Source organism: Pholcus phalangioides, unplaced genomic scaffold (assembly GCF_987345545.1).
Source record: "Pholcus phalangioides strain wild (caught in Gottingen) unplaced genomic scaffold, Ppha-v1.0 ptg000018l_1, whole genome shotgun sequence".
Classification (NCBI taxonomy): domain Eukaryota; kingdom Metazoa; phylum Arthropoda; class Arachnida; order Araneae; family Pholcidae; genus Pholcus; species Pholcus phalangioides.
In genome coordinates, this window is record NW_028301611.1 from 9,394,494 (window position 1) to 9,419,433 (window position 24,940).

The window sequence follows — 24,940 nt, forward strand, 5'->3', positions numbered from 1 at the left end:
TGCTGGTCTGGTCTGGTCTTAGGAGTAGAGTTGCTGCGCCGTGAGCAACGTGAAAACGCTGATTGGTTGAAAACCTAAAATTCAAGTTTTCTGACCAATCAGCGTTTTGACGCTGCAAACGGCGCAGAAATCCGACTCCTTAGAAAACCCGGCTTAGCTGCAGTGCCGTCTTAAGGCATGGGTCCACCCGGGCCTCAAGCGAAGAGCGGTCTCACAAAAATGAGATCTGGTTGAAATTTTCGAGAATTTGTTTGGTATGGCCTTAGAAAAATCAATTGGCCCGGGGGCCCATGATACTCTTAAGACGGCCCTGCTTAGCTGTTCGGAAGAAAAAAAAAGTTTTTTTTCCCCCCTTTCAAATATTGCCACACTTCGATTGTTCTTTTTTCATATTCAACCGATAGCCACGCCTACTCGGTTACGTCACAATTGTAACCGACCAATACAAACGGCATAATGTTTCTCTACAGTCTAGGATTAGGAAGTGAATCGACAACGTGCAACGTTGGGTTTTTTTTCCTCCCCCCCCCCCTGCTGACAATCACGTTACACCTGTTTGATGCAGGAGATGATGATGATGAAACTAATAATAACAGTGCATATGTACCCGTTATTGCCTATTCATTCGTGAAAACTCCACGCGACAACAACGTTCGTCGTGTCAACATTTGAACGTAACGATGGCGGGCTCCACCGCGGACGAGCGCGGTTATTGTATATTGCAGGATGTTTTCAATTTGTATCCATCTCTGACCTCGTGTACGTTGTGTCTGACGGAGAGGACGCTGTTCGTGAGGAAAGCGTCCAACGGCAAAGCGACCGATAGCAGCAGCGAAATCAGCGTCTCGGACATCGTCGGGTGTCGTACGGTCGTTAAGAGAACGTCCCGTGGATCGGACGACGGTGTCGTGTCGTGCTATTTACGACTCTATTACTACCCTCTCAGAGTCACCGGTGGGATCCTCCACAAGCAGCTCCGCAGGGAGAAGAACGTCTCCAACTTCCTGATGAAGAACTTCACGACGTACGGCGAGAACGTCGACGTTATCGACAAGTGGAGATGTGTCGTCTCGTGGCTGCTGAACGGTAAACGGTTCGGTCCCGAAGGAAGTGAGTTCTCGATATACATATGTGTTCAGAATCCTGTTAGTTTGGGAGGGGATGGGGGTGTTTCAATTATAGGCGCCGAAACTGGGGCAATAATTAATGAATATACAATCAATATACAATGAATATACAATCAGTATACAATGAATATACAAATACTGCAACTGGTGATGGGGGGGGGGGGAAGTGCAGACAGGGCCGCAACTAGGTGGAAAGCAAGTGGGTCTCGTGCACCGGCTGCTGGACCAGAGGAGGCGCAAATTTTATTCTCAAACCTCCAACATTACAAGGGGTGGGGGTGCGCCAAAATGAACACTTGCCCCGAGTGACCAACCATCCCCCCAAAGCAGAATATGCCGAAGCCTGCGACGTACTTCACAGAACAATCGGGAAGAATTTTCATAAAAATGTAGAAAACACTATTATGGGAACTGCAGAACATTTCCAGTCAGTCGAGGGCTCATTGCAAAACATTCTGCTTTGGGGGCAAGCATCTAGTTGCGGCCTTGGGTGCAGGCATTTCCGATGCCCAGGCATGGGCGGAGATACGGGAAGGGTGGACCCCCAGTGTCAAAGGTGGAGTCGACTGATCTAATGTATATATGAATTGACATCATTGTGCCCACAGCAATAATGAACGAGCTCTCCCAGACTTCCTAGTCTATCTCCGCCTATGTGCCCCGGGTACTGAACCAGAGGGCGTGCAAATTTCACCCATCAACCCGCTCTTTCAGCATTATAAGCAGGCACCAAAATGTGTTATTGCCCCAGCTGACCATCTAGTTGCTGCCCAGTACACAATATAACACATCCCTGCCTTCCTACATACTGAGTTGATTGAGTCCCGTATATATATATGGGATGATGGGCAACTTTCATCCCCTCAATGTTTCCTTCATGTTGGCGCCTCTGGTTTCAATCATATCTGGGGCCCAGGGTGAAGCAATGTTTTTAGGCCTCTGAGGCATCAAAATGAAAAAAAGGGGGGGGGGTGAAAGTTGTCAGTTGTCCCGTTTTTAAGGGAGAGGGCGTGTTACATTACATTTTATATACTGCTATATTCAAAAAGTTCTGAATCTTATTTTATTGCCTACGAATGAAAACAGGTAGAACCTTCAAAGTGAAATTATGTATTTTTGCCATTGCTCGTACAGAGATTTAAATACAGATTGTGCGAGAGTTTTTTTTTCACAATCTCCAGTACCTTCGTGTCTGCATTTCTTCGAAACCTGTGAATCATTCTCCCTTAAGCATATTCTTTATTTAAGGGAAAAGAAGAATGTTATCGGGGACAAGCTGGTTGTAGAAGTATCGGAATGTAATGTTTTCACAGGTAATATGACACCAGGAGAAACCTGCAAGCATTATTGGAATAATCACCCATCACTTGGCCTTCCTAAGATCTGGTCGTTTGTAATGTCCCACCAAATCATGCAGGACTCGCAGGCAGTGCAGTCTTAATATATGCGCCCAAGGAATGAGATATAGTTAAAATTTTCGAGGGGTGTGCCTGTAAATTTCCCTGGTAAAGCCTCAGAAAACTTGGCACTTGGCCCCATATTGCTCCTAAAATGGTCCTGATCGTAGGTCCCTCCCGGTATCAGATCACCTGTCAAAACATCACATTCCGATACTTCTACAATTAGCTTATTCTCCTGATCACGTCCTGTGTGACACTCCCTTTCTCCTCAGATAAAGAATTCAAAGTATTTGCTCGAAGGGGTAATGATTCGCAGGTTCCAAAGAAGTGTAGCAATGAAGACACTAGAGGGTGCGACAAAAATAAAAAAAAGGACTTGCAATATCTCTCCTTTTGCATATATTTGTGAACAATGGCAAAAATGGCATGTGGTACTTACTTCGAAGGAAACACCAAATACATCTTCTATCTGTATTTATTCTTCTGTGCTAAAATAAGTTTTGGACGTAGTAGTATGTTCATGGCTCCCACAAGGGTGGGACTGACAATGCTCCAGCTCTACTTACTACTACTATTAAAACATACATGCACCTTATTTACATCCCTATGTGGAACTTCTAACGGATTAGTATGTGTCAGAATGTGCGTGTAGTGAACCAAATTTAGGGTTATTGGATCCGAAAACTCAGAAAGGTGAACGTCTGGCCACGCTCGCACCCTTAGTGACGTTATTCATTCCAATTTACTACAATAGATGACACCATTATTCTGACCAATAAAACCAGCCACAACAATAATTTTTCTCAACTTTAAAACAAAAACAGCAGACACAGAAAAAATTCTGGGAATTTCGGTGGCTATTGGTGAATGCGTGTGGGGGAAAAGAAACCCCAAAAAAATACTCGTGTTAATGAAGAAATATGCCTTTCAAAGTGGAGAAAAAAAATTTCCCCAGGAAGAAAAAAAGAATAATTCCGGAGGAAAAGGAAGACAAAAGGGTGAATTTCCCGGAACCGTAGGAGGATGCTTGAATTGACATCAAAAAAAGAGGACATGTCCTCCTAAAAGAAGACTGTTAGTAACACTAACCTAATGTGAAGCTTGTTTCTATGTAATGCTTGTTATGCGTAGTGCCGCCATCTGCCATAAATTTTTATAACTAAGAGTGAAGCATAATGATTAAATAATTGTATCGTGGTTTCCAGGCCTGATGGAACGGGACCATTAACAACTTTTTTTTTTTCATGCTATAAATTTGTTACAGAAGGGCCCGTTTAAAGTCTGTCTTAGAGTTCGCTAAAGGTCCTATCCTGGGGGCCACAAGTATGTTACTGCCAAAGCCCAAAGTGCTGCGAATTTGCAAATTGGCCTAGAGTTTCAGCTAAAGTCTGATTTGCAGAAATGATAGAGGCTTAGAGACGATCATGGCCAGGGATAGTCTCTAAGCCTCGGTTAGATAGCTGGTGAAAGGTTGATGTAAGACGGTCTGGTAGGCACCTAATCCATTTTTTTACATCGCTAACGTGTGATACATGGGCTATAGCCTATATGGTAGCTGTATTAGATTAGCTCCATATGACAAAAGGAGAAAAAACTATCAGTATAATAATAATTATAGACAGTATTTTCTGTCAAATTTTGAAGGAAAAAAAAGATTACATCGTAACGACGGATTAATGGGTTGCCATAGCTAATGTGGAAAAATATGCCAAATGGCGATGACCTCCAAATCAGGTCTTTTGTTATCAGACTTTGGCCAGGGATCTCTGGCCACTTTGTGAACTGGCTGGCCAAAGCCCAAAATTTGGACATTGGCTGGGTCAGTATTCAATGAAATTGACCAATTTCATGTCTTTTTTTAACATGTTCATTGATTATGAATGGTAACCCCCATGAAATTTATTGGGAAGGGGCACAAATAGCCTCGACCCCCCCCTCCCCAGGTTGTGATGCCTATATGTGAAGCCCTGTTGCCAGAATTGTTGTAAGAGCATCATGGCCACCTCCCCGCTCTTGGACAAATTGATTTTTCTGAAGCCCCTGACTTGGCTAGAAATGTTTCTATTAATTTACAAACTTACTCTCAAAAGTTCTAACCAAAGTTATCACGAGGCTCTATCTGCACTTGAGGCCCATGTGTTGAGGAGGCATGAGCTCACCAGGTCACATGCTAATGAGATTTGATGCTATGAAGAAGCCTCAGAACATAAAGTGTTTTATATCCAGAATTACAAAAGTTAATGTACATAAAAGTGAGTATTTTGTTATTTAACATATCTATCAGGTTAATAAAAACTATTTGACATCATTGACTGTTTTAATACCGAGTTAGTTTCTGGGGTCAAAAACCTAACACTGATTCCCTATCATACATATTTTGAATAAACAGCTCTATTCCGCTTGGCAAATTGAACACAAGTTACGATAAGCTTAGATAAATAAACCATAAAATTACATTTTATATGTTCTAGACTCTTATGTTGAAAAATTCAAAATTGCAAATTATAATTAATATTTTATTTTAATTGTAATAAATTAATTTTTGAAAATAAAACGCAATATGCAAAAAAGTAAGTTTTTCATCATGTTATATGTACCTATTATGTTCAAAACATTATCAAAAGGCATTCATTTAGGTTTTTGATGGTTTAAACCAGTTTTTGACGTTTGTGATGTCAAAAACCCAACCCTGATGGCAACCCTGCACGTTGGATTTAAGAATGTGTTGAGAATTGTCTTAAGGGTCCTTTTTTTTGTCAAGGAACATTGCTTAGCCATCATGAGCCCCCTGGGCAAAGAAATGTCATCACCCCTCCCAATGCAGCTTCAATCGAAGCTAATTGTCCACCAGAAATGTGGGATCCCAGGATGTGCTCATCAATATGAAAAATACCTTTGGGCATACACTAAGCTGGAAACTAAAAAGCTTGACGGCTGTATCAAAAAAAAAATTGAAAACAATCAAAGATATAACTATATGAGTTTATGGCCCTCGATTGGCAGTAATACTACATTTTTGGTTTGCAGAATGTAAAGGTTGTGCACACCCCCCCCCCCCCCGTGGTATATTTACGGGGAAGGAGGCTTAACGGGCTATAGCCTAGGGTGGAAAGTTCAAAGGGTCAGCAAATTTAAGTAAGACATGGTCGAGTAAATTAGAGTACATTGGGATAAAAGTGTAAAAATTTTAGCCCACTACTGTAAAACCATTATTACTCATCTGCCAAGGGACTTTTTCAATGAGTGACAAAATAAGTGGCCTACAGAGTTTGCAAGCCTGTGAGTGACTGAAAGAGTGACCTTAGAGAGCAACCAAAAGAAAGACTTTAGAGAGTTTGCAAGCACGTGAGTGACCAAGAGTATGAAAGAACATGTAGATGAATGGTCAAAAGAGCAACCAATGAAGTATGCAAGCATGTTAGTAACCGAAATAAAAACCTAGAGAGTGTTTGAGCATGAGAGTGACGTGGAAAAGCAAGGGAACTGGTCAGTGAGCATTTAGAGAGTTAGATTCCATGTCGATGAATGGCCTTGAGAGTGATGGACGATGTTGGTGAGCGACCAAAAGAGCAATTTAGAGCACTGGTTCTGAACCTTTAAATCCTGCAGCCCCAGTTGAATCCTTTTTTGAGTTTAAGGCTTGGAAATTAACACGACTAATGGGATGCGTCGTGTTGGGGAAAAATGAAATAAGAGAGAGAAATTACTCATGGCCCTGTGCAATTGATGCCAGGGCCCGGTACCAGGCTGCATCTCAGTGGTTGAGAAACACTGGGATTGACCTAGAAACAAAAGACCAAGTCAGTGAGGAACAAAATTAATGACCAAAAGAGTGTCAAAGCATGTGAGTGACCATAAGAATCACTTGGACACGGAGGCCTATTTACTGGGAGAGGGACTAAGCTGTCTGTAGCCTTGGGTAGAATATTTGAAGAATGAGTGGGTCGAGAAAATTGTACAAAGAAAGGGCAAAATTTATGTAACCCGCAAGCTTCAAAGCCATAAATCTGCCTCTGTGTGCAACCCGGACATATTGCCTTTGCTCACACAACAAAAAACATCGTCATAGGCAAAAATTAAAGTTGAGGGATTTGGAGGGGGGGGGGGGACATTTTGTGTACCTACGTCTAAAAGAAATGACATTATAAATTCAATTCAGCTTTCTATGAAATAGTCGTCCATGAAATCTGTCCGGAAACTTCAGTAAAGTTTAACGCGTTCGAATGAGAATGCATATTTAGATAAGCTAAACAGCGACTCAAAAATCAAGACTATGTTTTTTGTTTTTTTTTAATGTTTCTGTTTGTTCTAAGTATGATCAAACTATGCAAGACCAATTTAGACTAAAAGCAAAACAAACATTATGTTGCTTGCTTTTACTTCCCCTGCCCCAACTTTCGTATCATCTCGTTTAATGCATCATGTTCTTTTTCCCCCATTTTTGAGCTGTCATTAGTCTATTCATTTCAATTCATCATTTCCTTGATGGTGGGATGTGAATGGCGAGATCTTTTTTTCCTCCCTCTGTATCCTCTCTATCTGCTCTCATTCCCTTCTTCCTCTTTTATTTTCTTTCCCTCTTTGTCATTTTATGTTATGTACGTATTATATAGCCTAAATACTTTGTTGAGATTACCCTGCGTTATTTGTGTGTGTGTGTGGGGGGGGGGGGGGGAATGAATGTGCTATTTCTATTAATGGTTGAAACAAGAAATAACTGCAAATATTTGTTTTTGTTTTTCATCATTTTTTCTTCCTGCTGTTCAGAAGAAAAAAAAAACAATGAAGTCATTTTTTTTATTAGGGAAACTTCAAAATCGTTCAAATGGGTTTTATTTGTTTAACAATTGCTGCAACATGGCCTTCACACCCTTGAACTTTTCCCCTTAGTCTTTTACTTTTGAGGGTTGCAGGAAAAAAGGGTGTCTTCATTCCAGGATTTTTCACAGGCTCCTTCCTAGCGAGTTTATAATGGGGATAATTGAAAAAAATAACATGTCACGAACCATTGTAAATTTTTGTAACCAGCTGTTATGAACTATGTTAGAAGAGTAAAAAAGCAACACATTCATCAGGATGGAGTGTATTCATGATAAAAAATATATATGTTACTGCCAAAGTTCCCAAAGTTGGCCAATTCGCGGCGGGGCCAGCCTAGTTCACCAGCCAATGTCCGAAATTTGTTCTTTTGTCGGCCTCTATATATGGATAACTAAGATATCAATATTCAGATTCCTTTGATCATCAGGGTTAACCATAATCATTATGATTAACTATGACTAATTATAAATGGCCATAGTTATCACAAAAGATGTCAATGCTGTGATGACCCTGAATCACAGGGATCGATATATAGGGGCCAAGTCAACTGCGCTGACCCTGTTGCGAATTGGCCAACTTCAGGCTTTGTCAGTAGCATATATCTACCGTAATAAGTAACGATACTGGTAAGTGAAAATTGATTCCTGAAGTTTTTTTTTGTGTAAAAAAAGGCTACAGTTGATCATGGCAAGGCTAGACTATAGATGCGAGGCGAGAATATTCAAGAATGTGAAATTTGAAAAATAATTGGGAACATTGTTTTTTCTTTTGAATAATGAACAATTTTATTTATACAGTCAAACTTGGTTAATTCAAAGCTCAAGGGAACAGCAAAAACATTCAAATCATGCAATTCATCGATAAATGATAACCCTACTTGGGGGAGTCCGAGGTAATTGCGGTCACCTAAGGATAATAACATGCCATATGAGTAATTTGCCAATTTTTTTTTTTGATCGAAACTCATGGTAATTAATGAGGCACAGCTTCTTTTCTTACAAACAACCTAATTGGATTTATTCAAAGTTGTATATTTTTTTCACAAAAACAATTTAACAAAAAATCAGTTGACTAGTATTACCTCTAGACCGGGGTAAAATGACAGTCAGTCATTCCAGCCATTTAAAATCACATGAAATTTAAGAACGTAACACAAAACTCGCTAGTTTCCTATAAGAATAAATATAATATTTAATGAAATAATATAAAAAATAAAATACATAGTGACCAAAACATATAACTAGCTTTTACTACAGAAGTCACAAACGCTATCTGCAGTTCTCCTCCCTCCCACCCTGAAGTGGTAAGCCCATCTGTCACAGCTAGTACAGCGGAATCACATCTCACCATCTATTCTGAATTCTTCACAGCAAACAGATGTTTCTTCTATTATCTCTCTATTGCCCATATTTTTATCATCGCAGGAATCTTGCAGAATCATTTCTTCGTTCGAAACCTCCATATCAGACTCCACCGATAAGTTTACACCATAGTATTTTATTTCCTGGTTTTTTTAATTTATGGATTGTGCTTGGAAATTTGTTGTTTAGCCCTCTATTTTTTTTTTTCACTTACGTATTCTTGGTAATTTTCTTTTTTTCTTCAAATTTCTCTTCCATTTGTGGTGACGATGTGAGAATTTTTAAGTGTTGTTTATAGGCCCAGATTTTCTCGCATGCCTGTAATCTGCCACTGCGGTGGTCGAGTGGTCATAGTGACGGACTCGCATCGCGAGGACCCAGGTTCAAACCTGATTTTCTGTGGTCCCCAACTTTCAGGCATGAATGCGAGCTGATATCCTCGTTAAAAAGTCTCGCCACAGGGAGCAACAGGCCTACAACAATACAATTATTCAATCATTACACTTCACTCATAGTTTAAAAAAAAATTGTCAGATGTCAGCACTACACATAACGAGCATTACACAGAAACAGACTTCACGTTAGGTTCACAATACATACATGCAGAGCTTCCAGCAATGGCCCAGGTCTTCTTTGACCACCTGTTAAAATGTCTTCATTATTGAGACAGAGCGGTGGGCCATGATCTAGTTTAGAGGAGGAGACGGCTTGTAATCAGGTCACTCACACTAGCCTGGCCACCATGTGACTGCCATTCCCCCAATGGACTGACTGTCGTTACCTCAAGAGCACACTGTGCCACGAAACAGGAAAATAAAAAATGACTGAACTGCTGAATGACTAGCATTATTGAATGTAGTATATATAGTGTCATGCAAGGCAGTGGTTTTCAACCAGTGCTCCATGTGCACTCCTCAGGGGCTCCGTGGCCATTAAAAAAAAATAAAAAAACAGTAAATTTTTGAAATTTTTTTTTTTAAATTATAAAAAAATATATTTATAAATCAGTAACTTTGAATAAAAATAAAAAATATATCTCCATCATAGAAATTATATACCAGAAAGGCCTCCGTGAGTCAAATAAGGTTGAGAGCCGCTGATGTAAGGTATAAGTTATATGACGAATAAGCGAAAATTAGTTCACTTACTACAATCAAAACCAATGAGTTCTTGCAATGTATGACGTCAAGTAGCACATTGCAATTCAGCAACCAAACAAATACTAACAAGATGATAGTCAGCAACAAGATGTTGCGTCAGTAGTTCCTTTCACAGCCGCGAGACTATCACTTGTCAGGGCTAATCTACTGCATTGCATATTGGAGGAAATACTGATGACCACGATTACCCTGTGATGTGACCGGCATTTCCCCAGTCTCTCCCTACACAATAAATCAAAAACACTCAATAATTATAAAAATGTATTGAATGCATATATATGATATCATTCACTATGTCTGTATAAAACGTGAACTATCACGAAAACTATTTCATCTGTAATTTTAATTTTCTTTTTTTGGATGCTCCTGAACATTGCACAAAATCTTCAAGTTGATTTAGAGAATGAAAAATTTGATTTTCGAGCTTCAACATCATTATATTTTCTAACATGTTCATCGCTTCTGCAAGTATTGGGAGGAGGTACCCTCTGTCAAACTTGCTTTTCCATTTAGCCATTCTTTTCAATGAAATCAATGCCTGCATGTGTGAATGATTGATTACATTACGAGCTTATCAGTATTGACATTTTTAAGAATACTTCATTGTTTTCCGTCTAGCTTACAAGATCCCAGAAGTGTTGCCGCCTTCTCGCAAGCTCCTATTTATATTAAATCCTCGCAGTGGACCTGGGAAAGCATTGGGGATATTCAAAGATCAGGTTGTGCCATTGATGACCGAAAGCAACACAGAGTATGAAATGCATATAACTGGTATGAATTTCAGTAGTTTTTGAGTATCATAATTTTTATTATTTTTTTTTGTTTCGAAATGTTTTTGTCTTAACCATGTTTGACTCTGTTTATATTTCAAAAATTGAAGGGGCTTGCGTATATCAAGAAGGTGTTAGTTCTTAAGTCCTCTTTCTTGTTTAAAAAATAATAAGTTTTCTTTATTTGGTGCAAGATGAAGGTAACGCTAGCAGTTGGTTCCTGTATTCCTCAATATGTGAAGCTACTGTATTCCCTCGCATCAGCCGATATGCTGGGAATACCCGTATTTTCTGGCATGGCTATAAATCAGAGTCTCGCATTCTGTAAAATTCCTAAATATCTTCTAAAACATCTACTTAATTGACTTAATGCACACTGTGATCGTTATTAAACCTGTTTTTTCCGGCATGCCAGGGATGGACCAGACCCCTGCCCCAACATTCAAAAACCTGGTGTCCCTCGAGTTTTACTGCATGTTGGCTAATGTGGAGTAATACGGTAACTGCATTCTACCATAGAGGTAAGAAATGGGTAGTTCCTCGTCAGTTTTTTGATTACCAAAAGTGCCAAAAATGAAGCTTACCCCTAGTGCCATCTTAATGCATTGGCCTACCCAGGCCGCCTCAGAAAAACGTGCTACCACCACTTTACCGTACACTGGTCATATATCACAATACGACAATTTCCAACCAGTGGAGTTGGGTGGGAAATGAAGGCACCATCTATCTGTGGCTGTCCCCGGCTCGGTAGGCAAAGAACTTGTCTGATGTTCTTGTCCGGATTTTCGAACTCACGGACATTGATAGTAACCTTCCCAGTGGAAGACAATCATCTTACCATTGTGCCACTCGGGCAGTCCTCAGAAAAACAAGAAGTAGATGAATTTCTCAAGAATTCGCCAGGTGGGGGCAGAAAAATCACTTGGCCCGGGAGGTCCATCTCACTTTTAAGATGGCCCTGCTAACCCCTTCTTGCTACAAACCTTTCAATTATTTGAGTACCTCGTAAAATAGAAGTTGTATGACAGGGCTGGACAAATCACAAAATAATATAGGCTCCAAAACAAAAATTTACCTGAAGAAAAAAGGTCCAAAATAATGTTTCTTTTGACCCAGGTCATAATGACCCTCTTTTTCATGTTGGCAGATATGCTGCTATAAATTTTGAACATTTTTTATAGCTCTCAGCCTGCAATTTAGTAACTACACAAACAAAAATGTAGGCAGCAATACCAATTTTTTTAGTCGCCATAGCAACCTGGTGCCTGGGATTTATCCGGTTCTGTTGTATGATCACTATGTTGTTCTTTGTTTACTCATTTCTTTGATGAGATTCTCACTGGGAAACATTTCCCTTCTTGGTAAGAACCAGGGCTGTCTTAAGACTATCATGGGTCCCCCGGTCCAAATGGTTTTTTGGAGGCCCTACCTGGTAAATCCTAGAAAATTTCAACTGGATCTCATTTTTGTGAGGTTGTGAGGCCCCCAGACTGTGCCCGGGTGGGCCCATGCGTCAAAAAGCATTCAGCAGGCTTCGGTCAAAGTATGTGTAATTGGGAGGGAGGGATATTTCAATTAGAGGACGTCAATGCTATATGCCAAAGGGTCATAAGGCTTTTTGTTAATGTGAAAAAATTATAATTTATTTAAAATTACATTTTTTTAAATCAAACATTTTGGGTCATGTTGGGAGAAGAAAAACACTGTTTTTTTGAGCAGCACTTGAAATGCAAACGATAGCTGGCAAGAGAGCACTTTGAAACAAAATTCACCATCATAAATGAATGAAATTCTCTTCCTTCTTTTTATAGTGGCAAAAAATACTTGTGTGTATGGAATTGACTCGCCACATAATATATTTGAAAAAAAATGTTTATGTTAGTAAGGAACTGAATGGCACATCAAAAATACTTCTTCTTATAATGATTAACACCTTCCCTCTCTTCAAAAAGTGATAAAAACTGGTGTTTTTACTTCCATAGAGATTGTTGCAACTTGACCTTAAGGTCTGGAAGCTTTAAAAATTAAAAAAAGTTTGATTGATCACCTCAAGGCTATTATGTTGTCATCCTTGACATCTCTTGATTGTATTCATAATCCCCTTATTCCTGTCTCTGTGTTCCTCATGGGAACTGGTTTTTCTTTTTTTAATGATAAATCCAATAACTTTGTATTTTTGAGGCAGTTCTTGGAAACTAGTCACTGATTGCACCATGTAACATGATTTTTGTTCCTGGATGACCAGCCTTATTTCCCAATGACTGAAAAGGGCTGAAAATAACAATTTCATGTTTTAAAATTTGCTTTTGAACTTGGGCAAGCAAGTTTTTATGATTTTGGAGGAGAAATACCTGAGAAGCAAGATTTTGCTAGTTGTAAGGAAGTGTCATGAAAATATTATGCTATAGCTCGCAGTTTTTTCCTAGAGTTGATAGTTATTGACTTCACAAATTACAATTACCCAAGGGTTACCGTAATTCATTGGCTGTATATCCTGCTTTAATTTCAATCATCAAAAAAGTTGAAATTTCCTCCTCTTACCAAAACCAAAGTTGCGCCAAACAAAAAATAGCTGATTTTAGACAATAAATATATATATCCAACAGTATAATTGCTGTCACTGCCTCTCTTTATTTGGCATTGTGGCATTAAAATTTGTAAAAAATACTAACATTTTTTATTTTGCATGACTGATTTCCGAAAAAGTATGAATGCCACCATCATAAATGAACACTGATCACATGTTAAATAATTTGTTACGGTTCTAGGTAAGAAATCAGCAGCATTAAAGCACCTACAACATGCTCCCTACATTTTCTATGGCAAGAGTAAAAGAGGGGGTTTTACCACACTATATAGTAAAAAAATTTAAAATGTAAGGAATTTTTCCCAAAAAACTCAGACTGAAAAGAAAATTTTGGATGTCTATGTCCGCATGCTCAATGGCTTCCTAGGTAACATGCTAGAACAAAGACCACCTTGAGATTGTGGAAAAACATAAAAATATACAAAAACGGTAACCCATTAACCACCAGGTGCAAAGTAAGGGGAATCGAGAAGTGCCTTTCACTAAGAAATCGGCTTTATAAAATATCTTTGCTTGTCAGACATTGTGCTGAAATAAAAAGCAAGATATCTCATTAATGCTGCTGAGAAGGTTAAATTTGAGGTTGAATTCTATGTTTGAAAACATTGATTCAATGTTCTGAACAGTACCGGATCGGGTGGAATGCACTCTTGTTAAAAGAGGTAAGAGACGGGGTAAAAAATAGTTCTTCGATCTTGTATTTACTACAAGTTCCGGTTGGCTAGATAGGATGATTATCGCATGTGCAGTAAACTTTGATATCTATATAGATAATGACTTAATCTCATGAATGTGCTAGATCGTGATATTTGTTGTTTTTCCCCAACTGTTTTGTATCGTTTTTTTTATCATCAAATAACAGGAGATAAGACATACACCTGATAGATAAGGTTCTGTATTTATTTTTTGGGTCCCTAGTGAAGCGCCGGGGTTTAGCTTGATCTACTACAAAAATATTTTACTTCATCCATTATATGACAATTTTTTTTTCTTCCTCTGATAAGATAATCAATAGGCCTAGTTGAGAAATTGATGTGCGGGGCACTTTGATAATTTCCTGTGTTTGTGAACTTTATAAATACCTATGAGATAAGTGGTTTACAAAAAAAACATTTTTTTGTTTTATCTTATTTATCTAACAAATATTTTGTTGCGAGGCATCTGGAATTTAAGGAAATATAAGATTAGATTAGTTTATATTCCTGTGGGGGTTATGTGAGTGTAGAGATCAATCTAAGTGAGAAAAAAAATCTATCTGTGGCAAAAAGGGGATGAAAACTATAAGGGTCTAAACCAGTTTCCCAACCTTTTTTTTTTGTCCCATCGCCCCCTTCTTCAGAAATGTTTTTCTCCCATCGCACCCCCCCCCTCCCCAACGCAATCTTCTCCATAGGATCCTATGTTATAGCCGTAGCTTCTACTGCCTCCCTGGAACTTTCCATTGCCCCCAAGGGGACATTAACACCCTCATTGGGAATCACTGGTCTAAACTATAGACCTATATCAATTCTTCTCATTTTTTCAAAAGTAATAGAAAAGTGTATATAAAAACCGCTCGTGGGTTTTCTTAATTATCAGCATTATTTAGCTCCTAACCGATATGGGTTTCAGAAAAGTAAAAATTCAGAAATGGTCATCTTAGAGCTAAGCAATTGCTTAAATACTGGGTTCAACTGTAATAAATATTCTATAACAATTTTTCTGGATTTAAAAAAGAGCTTTTGACTGTCTAGATTTATAGATACTCACAGAAAAATTGTCATCAGCTGGTATACGTGGCAATATATTGAGCTGGTTTAAAACATATTACTTTAATGGGAAAGAAGCATTTCAAATAGGTGGAGAAATAAGTACATTCCTATAAGCAGGGGTCTGTCCAGACTTTTTGCACAGGGTCCTGTTTTTGTGAAAATGTACCTTATTTTTGTGAAAACGTTCAAAATAGGAGTGAAAGTAATACTAATTAAACAGCAACCTCATTTTCCTATTTTATTTCATTTTTATTATCATTTTCCTAGTTTTTGATGCACTCACAGCTTGTTTGTGTTTCTGGCTATATATATGCTTGTTGACACATCGTGTTGGGTGATCACCAAATTGCACCCCTTGGTCAATCCAGGGTCCCTTATCAAAAAATGTAGAACATATTTTGCAAAGAAAGCCAGATGCAGAAATGCTGTAACATAGCCAACTGTGAAGCTTCTCAAAACGTGCGATGTTCAACAAATTCGGTACTTTTGGACCCATTTTTCTAGCTTCTGTAGATGAAATTTTCTGAAAATCCGGCTCTACCGACGAATTCGTAGCATCTTTCAGCGCTTCCGATAAATCAGCAATGTCTTCCACCGCTTTCGACGAATCGGTAATGTCTTTCGAAGAAACGGAATTGTCTTCCGCCATTTCCGATAAATCGGTCATCTCTTCCGCCGCTTCCGACGAATCGGCAATGTCTTTCGAAGAATCCGAAATGTCTTTCAGCGCTTCTGATAAATCGGTAATGTCTTTAGGCGCCTCCGATAAATCGGTAATGTATCGCGCCGTTTCCAAGGTTTCGACAGCGTGGTTCGAAACCGATGAAGGAAGCAATGTTTCAGTAATTTTTTCCGGGTTAGCACAATTGGAATTATCTGTATCTGACGTCTTTTTGGTGACGTTTTCAGATCCTCGTTTAAAAAACGATGTTATGGAGCTGCATCCCCGAACGTCAGTTGGCCGTATTTTTTTAATGTAGAAATCACTATTCCTTGAATTTCCACCTGTTGTTGGTCGACCACGCTTCATATTAAATTTTCAAAAATGAAAGCGCAATACAGGAAAAAAAACGTGCACAAAATATCCAATTCTACAATAAGCACCAACTACGCCGATTTTACGACTAACAAGAGGTTGTGATTCAAAGACCATTTGAGGAGAAGTGCGGGGCTAAAGCGTTTGTATAATGGCATAGGTTGTGCGATAAAATATTGGACGCGGTCAATCCGTGGTCAACCAGCGGGATGTCCTAACCAGAAGACTAGAAACAAGGAAAGCTCTCTCAAGGTCACGCTTTCTCCGATCGCCTTTTCAAGGTCATATTTTCCGGTATCCAACCAACAACTTCTATAGATAAGATTACTCATCTATGGGGGAGGGGGTGGTGGTGTTGGGCCAACAATGCATGCTTAAAAAAAAGATCAATGGCTTTCTATTACGACTAGGGTCATAACTGATAAGAATTTTGTCGCACAGCAGTCGCAAAAGTTCGTTTTTTACGACGTAATTTTCATGAAGGGTTCGTTTTCTGGAATTTTGTGATGGATCCGTTTATTATCCTCCAAATTTTGTGAAACATCCTTTTTTTAGCCCCGGAATTTTGTGAAGGGTCCGTTTTTTAGCCCCGGAATTTTGTGAAGGGTCCGTTTTTTAGCCCCGGAATTTTGTGAAGGGTCCGTTTTCCGGACCCAAATTCCGGCTGGACAGACCCCTGATAAGTAAAATAAAAGTGTCCCCCCCCCCCCCCCCAAAGATCCGTTCTTGGCCCAATATTGTTTATCATTTACATGAAGGACACATCCAAACTTCACATAAATGGTAAATTAATCTCATTCACAGACGATAAAATATTGCATTTGAAGACACTGGAATTAAAAATTTATAAAAAAAGTTGAAGACCTACTTAAAATCAGTACCTGGCTTAAGAAAAACTATACAAAAAACTAAATACATCATCTTAGAAATATAAACAGTTTGGTAAATTTTAGTATAAAAATTCATGGTCATTGTCCGTGTCAATATATTTTACAATGTAACGGCCAAGAAATTGAAAGAGTTCATGAACACAACTGCCTAGGAATATAATAATACAAGATGTGTGATTCAAAATGGAACTGGCGGTGTGAAAAAATAATAGAAAAATTAAGAATATATATATATGCTGCAATTTTAGATAGATTAAGAGACACAATAGACAATAACTTTCTAAAAGATTTATTTTATGTTTGGATATACTCAGTATATAGTAACATAGGGAATCACTGCTTAGGGAGGTGCATATTAAACATATATACAAAATCTAGATTATATATATATATATCAAAATATGATCCCAAATAACAAGCACCACAATAAACAAAACAATGTCATAAGCTAACTATAAGACAAAACAACATTTATAGGCTAATAAAACATTCATTTTTAAAAGATAAATGGTTAGAAAAGAAGCAAAACAAAGGTTCATTTAGATTAAATAATTTATATCAAGTGCCAAAAATTAATCATGCAATCAATCATGCAAATAATAACATAAGATCCAATAACAATGTCGAAGTTTTCTATAACCACTAGTCTAGAATCTGTATGACAACAATAATACAACAACTCAATATAACAACTCATCTGTATGTAAAATTTCTTTAAGTAATACAAAAATTATAAAATATATATATTTACTTTATATATGAAACAATTATCAACATGCACAAACCACACTAATAAGGGTGTTGCTGAAATGATATCATAGAGTAACCCTTATAGATCTGCTGGAAGGACATTCATGTCCCTCGATGTCAATAGCATGTGCATTATGTTTTTATGTGTATATATATTGTATGAATGATTGTATATGTACATATCTCTGTATTTGTGTAAGTAAAAAAACTATAAAAAAATTTATTGTTATTCAAAGTTTTAGAAAAAACCAAGAAAAAAATTATGATTTTTTTTTTCATTTGAATCAAATTATTTTTATCTGAATTAACTGACTTATTAATTAAAACAAATATGGTTAATCATTAAGAATGCATGTTTTTTCAAGTAATCTCAAATTTAATTCAACATTAATGAATAAACTAACAAACTACAAGCAATAAATATGAACACTAAAAATCTATGCATATGTTACATGAAAGGTCGTTGAGCCCGAATTAACTTCATGGATTAATATTTTTCTTGTTGAGAAAAGTTTTTATTCATGAGGGCTTTCTCTCCTTCCTCTAAAGTATGAAAAGTTTTTAGCTGTTGCCAAATATGATGCCAAAAGCAAGCAAAGTTGCCAATTATTGCTAAAAAAATTAAGATAGCGAAAAACGCATCCTGGGAAACTGTATTTATATATAGTCACTGGATACAATTGCCAAAATAAGATCTCCCTTAGTTTCCCTTTATTTGTGCGACATGTTTTCTTTGATGCGGAATGTGTCATCCGGGATAAACTACAGATTTTTCAAGTCTGAATTGGCACCTATGCTTTATACTAAAACCAATTTTCTGTTTTGTTTTTTTTTTCATCAGAGAATAGTATAGTACAATACCTGTAAATAGTACTACTTACTGCAGTTCCTAAATTCAGCTTCCCATAATTTTTTTCCATGCACGAAATCTAGAAATAGAACGGCTGTCTTTCTGCTTTCTGCACTGTGTCTGGAGATTATATAGGTTCAAGTCTATATTTACCAAATCTTCTATATTTCTTTTAATCAAAAACTTTATCACATTTCAATAACATGCATACCATACTAGGTTACTTTTACTTTGGAGTAACTAGTGTATTGTACTTCAATGATATTGAACAATATCATTAAAGGAAACAGTTATTTTCCGGATATTATGCTGAAGTGAACTCTGAAAGAAAAGTCATCACGACTCCGCCAGGACCTCTTGCATACCAGGCAAGCATGTTACCATCTAAACCACTGAATGAATGAATGAATGCCAGGGTCTCTGCCACCGGACTCATCCCGTCGCCGAGATCTCTTCCAGCCCAGCTTCGTGGCAGAGTCATCTAAACCACTGGAGACATGACTCTGCTTTCCTTATTCCACGCACTGTGGCGTGAGGGGCTGAAATAGAGGCCTTAGTAGCCTCTCTTAACTTCAGGAAATGGCCCCCGGGTGGGACGGTGGACTCCATTTAACTTTAATGATATTAAAGTTAAATGGAGGATTTAGTGATTTTAATCAATGATTGTTTTTTTAAATCAAATGATTTAAATTGGATTACCCTGATAGAAAAGCCTCTCACCCTGTGGTAATCTCTAATTATATGTTTTGCGGTTTTATTTTCAAACCATAAATTTTGATATTAAACCATTGCAACAAAAATATCAAGGAATGTTGGTCTGGCTGGAAAAACAGAACCCCCTTAATCAGAGTTTGACAAATCCCAAGCGCTGATTCACCATGTCAACTAAATGATTGAATGACACCTAAAATTTTCTGTGCGTTTGATGATTAAATGGAGTCTGAGGACAAAACAAAATTTTTAGAATTTATGTGTATCCATCAACACGTTTCGAAAAAAATACTGTAAGGAATTTTTGCTCCTAATTAGCTTCTAAGAAATTTGTCTGGTGCCTAAATTTTTGTGTTGATTTGTCAAGTCCTGTGTGTAACACCTACTTATACTCCTGACGTGTGTAAATATTGTACATCAATATTTTTAGTACACATAGCTAGTAACTACTGAAACAGTCATGACTCACTGCTTTAAAATTATAGCCGGTATTAGGATTTTCGATAATCCTGCAAACAACTCGCATGCAGTGGCTCCTTCTCTTTGAGAAAACCCTCATTTTAGGTGCCACTGTAAAAACTGGTTTGCCAAACCTAACAGAATTAGGTACTGGTTTCTATCAAGCCGAAGTGAATCATCCAAGTCATCCCCCCCAATTATAGCCAATCAATACTGTCAAAATAAATAACTTTATTTTTGTATTGGTTGCAGTATGCGAGTTTCAAAGAAAAGGGGAAACTTCTCATTTTTTTTTTAATTAAACGCACATACATAATTCCCAATGCAAAAAATAATTTGCTTTCGGAAATTTCTTCCAGTTTATATTACTAAATTCTGCAGAGTAATATGTGCAAGATGTATGCACGGTTAAGTAGTAGTGTGTATTATTAAACAACGCCATTGACTTTCATTTCTCTCTATACAGAAAGAGCCAATTTCGCCAGAGATTTTATGAAAGATGCTGATCTAAGCAATTGGAATGGTATCGTCGCAGTTTCGGGTGATGGTTTGCTGTTTGAAGTAAGTTGGCAAAAACTTTAAAATAGCAAAAAAATTTATTCCTGTAATGTCAAAATGCTGAGCGTATATAAATTCAAAAATACAGCATTTTTTTTGATTCGGTGATAAAGTGTACATATTAAATAAATTGCATGCTCTGTATTTGACTTTAATCTATTACTCTTTTTTTTTTTTCCAAAGCTAATTATAGTTTGTGAGTACTGCCAGTACACTTTTATAACGTTCATTTCATTATCCAAGATTGATGTTATTTTTACAACCAGATTTCTTGTATTCTTTTATAAACCCTCTTGCACATTAATTTTTTTTTAATTTGTTTATTAGAAAAATCATTAAAACATGATATAGTATGAGTTCTGGTGAAGTTCCGAATGTTTAAAATAATCTCTGGAAGGCATTCCCTCTCTGATCGGGATCACACACAAATATAACGCTGGAGTGATTATTGTACTATATTGTATTGCGAATATTTATCTGTCCTTGTGTTCGAGGCTTTTATATACATCTTTGAGGATTTGAACAAAATTGCTTTTTTATTTACCTTAGATATTCAATGGTCTAATGGAAAGGGAAGACTGGGAAACTGCCGTCAAAGTTCCTATTGGTGTTATTCCTGGAGGTTCAGGGAATGGACTGGCGAGAGCAATAAACTATGCTTTGGGGTAAATATTATCATTCATTTAATTACTTGTTTATCTAATGCATACACGCTTGACCCAAGGTCCACAGAGTCATCTGATGTGGCCTGTAACCTCGAATCTAATTTTGTAAAAATGAACTGAGCAGCATATTACTAGATCATTTAAGTAACCCACTGTGAAGTTCCACATTACTTAAGGGGTTGGCAGTGCATTTTCAGATCGCTTAAGTAACTCATGGTACATTTATATCTCATTCAAGTGACCTGCGGCATATTTCCAAGTCACAGTTGGTCTAAAGAACATATTCAAGTCAAAACTTAGTTGTGTCTATAGCACAGACTATCCCCAGCACAGAGTCTGTAAATGGTACAGTAGTTAGTGAATGAACAGTGTTGGTGAGAGAGCAAAGTAGTGATCAGGTGTATGACCCAGTGAGTGAGCAATGGAATGAGCTACCAAGTGATTGAGTGAGTGACCTGATTTGCTCACTCATTTTTTCACTTTCTCGTTCTCTTGCTCACTCGATCATTTAGTCACTGATTCACTTGATCATCGTTCACTCATGCCGAACTGTTGTCGTGAGTTTTCCGTCTATGAATTGTTGTAAGTGAATTGCTGGCAGTGAATTTTCTGGACACAGCAGCTACTACTATCTGCAACTGAATAACATCATCAACAGAAAGTGTACCAATCTCAAATCAAATTAAAACTCTAATTGAGATGCTTATACTGTTTTTGTCTCATTTCATGCAGCACAAGATACCAAAACTATTTTAGCTAAGCTTAAATGCAATAACATTGATTGCGATTATTTTAGTTGTGGCAATTTGAATGTTCAAATGCAGTTAAAACTGTTCTTCGGCCTTCTATTCATAGTATTATTGGCACCTTGTGAAAGTTTCCCCCTCCCCCTCGAAATATCGGCAGTAAATTTAGTTTAAAAACCCCATGGAAAGTTATCAATTTTATAAAAACAATAATAGTTTTTTTCCCTCTTCGTGTGTTTTCCTTCATCAAAAATAATATATGTTTGAATGACCTATTCTGTAGTGAGCCTTATGATACCACGACTGTCACCTCATCGATACTCAATGTCATAAGCAGACGTGTTTCACCGATGGATCTGATACAGGTGGAAACTCCGGTCAAGAATTTTTATTCATTTTTGTCTATCGGATGGGGACTCATGGCTGATATAGACATAGAATCTGAGAAATTACGTGCAATCGGTGAAGCAAGGTTCACTATCTGGGCTGTCATCAGGGCTTTAGGTGAGTTTCCTTCCATCAAAATTCGTTTATTTTATTTTGATAACCGCGATTTCCCATAATAGAGCTACAGCTTATGTTAATTGTTATTATTGTTTGTTTTTTTTTGCTCTTGTGGGAAAATCCAAAGTTTCTGCCTATTCAATTTCTTTTTCTTCTGCTACTTTTCGCCCAAGAATATTTTCTCTATTTTTTGACTTTGTTGGGACTTTTTCACTATCCTATACTCATTGGCATATGCGGGGGAGGGGGGGGGGTGAAGTTAATCCCTTGCCTTGTGGGGAAAATTTTTAATCTTGCCCATCCTCCTTGAGAAAATCCCGTGTTCACTACTGATCCTATTATTCACCGGAAGCAGTTGGCTTGGACGGTTTGTGTTGGACAAAGACAGTTTATTATGATTTTATGTTTTCCCCAGTGACACCGCATCCTCTGACCACTGTGAATGCAAGTTTTGTGACGGCATAGTGCCAGTTCCTAATTGGTTGCTCTGTCATAATGCTGTACATCCAGAGAGCTCGCTTTTTTTCTTTTTCTCACTCTTCACTCCCATATTAGACTTCAGTCCCAATAAAAAGCCCCCCCCCCCCTGATTTAGAGCCAACCACTATTATCACCAGAAACGTTTAGTGAACAAATCTACCTCACATGGAATTTACCAAGAGATTATTATGCCATTTAATTAAATTTAAAATTTCTTAATTAAATTTTAAATAATTAAAATTACATTCTATTGAGAAGAATCTAGTTATGTCAAATGTAGAAGTTTCACTTCTATTTTGCGCGGGATTCTCACACAATTATTTTTGGTGTGATTTTGATTTACAGCGAGGGTTCTCAAACCTTTTTCCTCTCGGTGTGCCCGTTTCTTATCCAATGCTTATCCGTGAGCTCTCCAGAGCTGTTTAACAAAGAATATTTTAGAAAAACCTTTGTCAGGGTGACCACTCCGCGGCGTCCCTTACAAAGGCTGGAGGTACACAGTTTGAGAACCCCTGATTTACAGGATTTCTAAAAACCTTTTTTTTGGTGTGCTTTGATATTATATTGGATTGATTTCTGGTGATGCATTTCACAGGTCTGCGGAAATACAAGGGAAAACTCTCTTACCTCCCAGTCACTGGATATCAGCCAGGAAAGAGGCTATCAAACCAGAACACCAAAACCTCCGAACAAAACTACAGGGTGATCAGAAGCAAGACCTTGAGCAGTAAGCTCGGACAATCTGAAGAATTTGATGTTCCTAGAAATGGCTACAGAGATCAGAAACCCGATAAACTCTTCTCGAAAAGTTACGTCGAGAACATACCAGGAATATCGGAGGTCACAAATAGTCATTCAGTTGAATTACTGAAGTTCAACTACAGTGGTGAGTTTGATGGTTCCTACTCAGATAAAACAGTCGACGGATGCTTGAGTGATACTGACGGCGGTGATATTCCCAACGATAGAAGTTGCAGTGATGGGGACACGGGCAGGAACTACGGGTATGCGTCTCCAAGGTGTCTTCCAGCTCTGAGCGAACCAGTTCCCAAAGACTGGACCGTTGTTGACGGGGAGTTTGTGTTGGTGTATGCTGCCCATCAAACCCACCTGTCGTCCGATGTGCTGTTCGCTCCAGACGCGAAGCTTGATGACGGCATCATGTGGCTGGTCATGATGCGGTCGAATGTCTCTCGTGCTCAGGTAATCTACTTCTTGGCGTCTCTGCAGACCGGAGACCACGTCAACATTCCATACGTTGACGTGGTTCCTGTGCATGCCTTCCGGTTGGAGCCTTATCAGTCGGAGAGTTTGTTAACTGTTGACGGTGAAGTGATTCCTTGTAGTGCCGTACAGGCTACAGTTCTCCCATCTGTGGCGAGGATGATGACCCGATGACATAATGTTGTATATCGACTTTTTTTTTTATGTGTAAATTTAACTGAACTGTGATTTGTTACAGAGGTGATGCAGATCTTTTCCTTTTTTTTTTTTTATGAGTTTGACAGTAGTTGGTAATTCAACTATCTCTGGTGATTTTATGTTCGAGCATAAGGTTTTTCATTCACATTCCTGTTTTTTGTTGTTGTAAGGACTATTTTTTAGTATTATTATAGACATAATTTATGATTTGCTGTTGACATTTGTGAGGTTTTTGTTTAGTTCTCGAGTGTAGGGTAATTTTATTTCCTTTCCCTCCCCCCTTCCTAAGAGAATCTCGCCTTGTGATTGTATTTAATGTCTTCTAGGACAGTGTTCTTCAACTTTTTTTACAACTGTGGACCGGTGAAATCAGACAAACAATTCTGCGGATCAGCAAAAAATGAATGAACGGGAGAAATAATTTGAGGAACAACAGAAACAAATACCAGGAATATGAGAAATAATTTGTGGATGGCGAAAGTAGGAGAAATAATTTTGCAGTCAGGCAAAAAATAAGGAGAAATAATGTATGGATTAGCAAGAATAAGAGAAATAATTGGAGGACTGGCAGAAAAAAAGAGATAAATAATTTACGTGACTATAAATAAATAAGAGAAATAATTTATGAACTGGTAAAAGAAGGAGAAATAATTCGTGGACTGGCAGATGTAAAAGAAATAATTTGCGGATCGACAAAAAATAAGTAGGAGAAATAATTTACGGATTAGCAAAAATAAGAGAAATAATTAGAGAACTGGCAAAAAAAACCTCTGAGATAAATAATTTGCAGACTAGCACGACTATAAATAAATAAATAGGAATAATTTGTGGACTGGCAAAAAGGAGGGGAAATCATTTGCGGAAAAATAAGTAGGAGAAATAATTGAAGGAC

The 24,940-nt window shown here is 37.8% G+C and overlaps 1 protein-coding gene across 1 annotated transcript; it reads left to right on the top strand.

The window, feature by feature from the left end:
* The first annotated feature begins 466 nt into the window (after positions 1 to 466).
* LOC149071675 (sphingosine kinase 1-like) lies at positions 467 to 24,940 on the top strand. Its single transcript, XM_089247625.1, has 6 exons — positions 467 to 1,110; positions 10,488 to 10,640; positions 20,140 to 20,234; positions 20,781 to 20,896; positions 21,926 to 22,146; positions 23,222 to 24,940. Exons 1-6 carry the CDS (start codon positions 681 to 683, stop codon positions 24,022 to 24,024), a joined length of 1,818 nt encoding a protein of 605 aa, XP_089103751.1. The 5' UTR covers positions 467 to 680; the 3' UTR covers positions 24,025 to 24,940.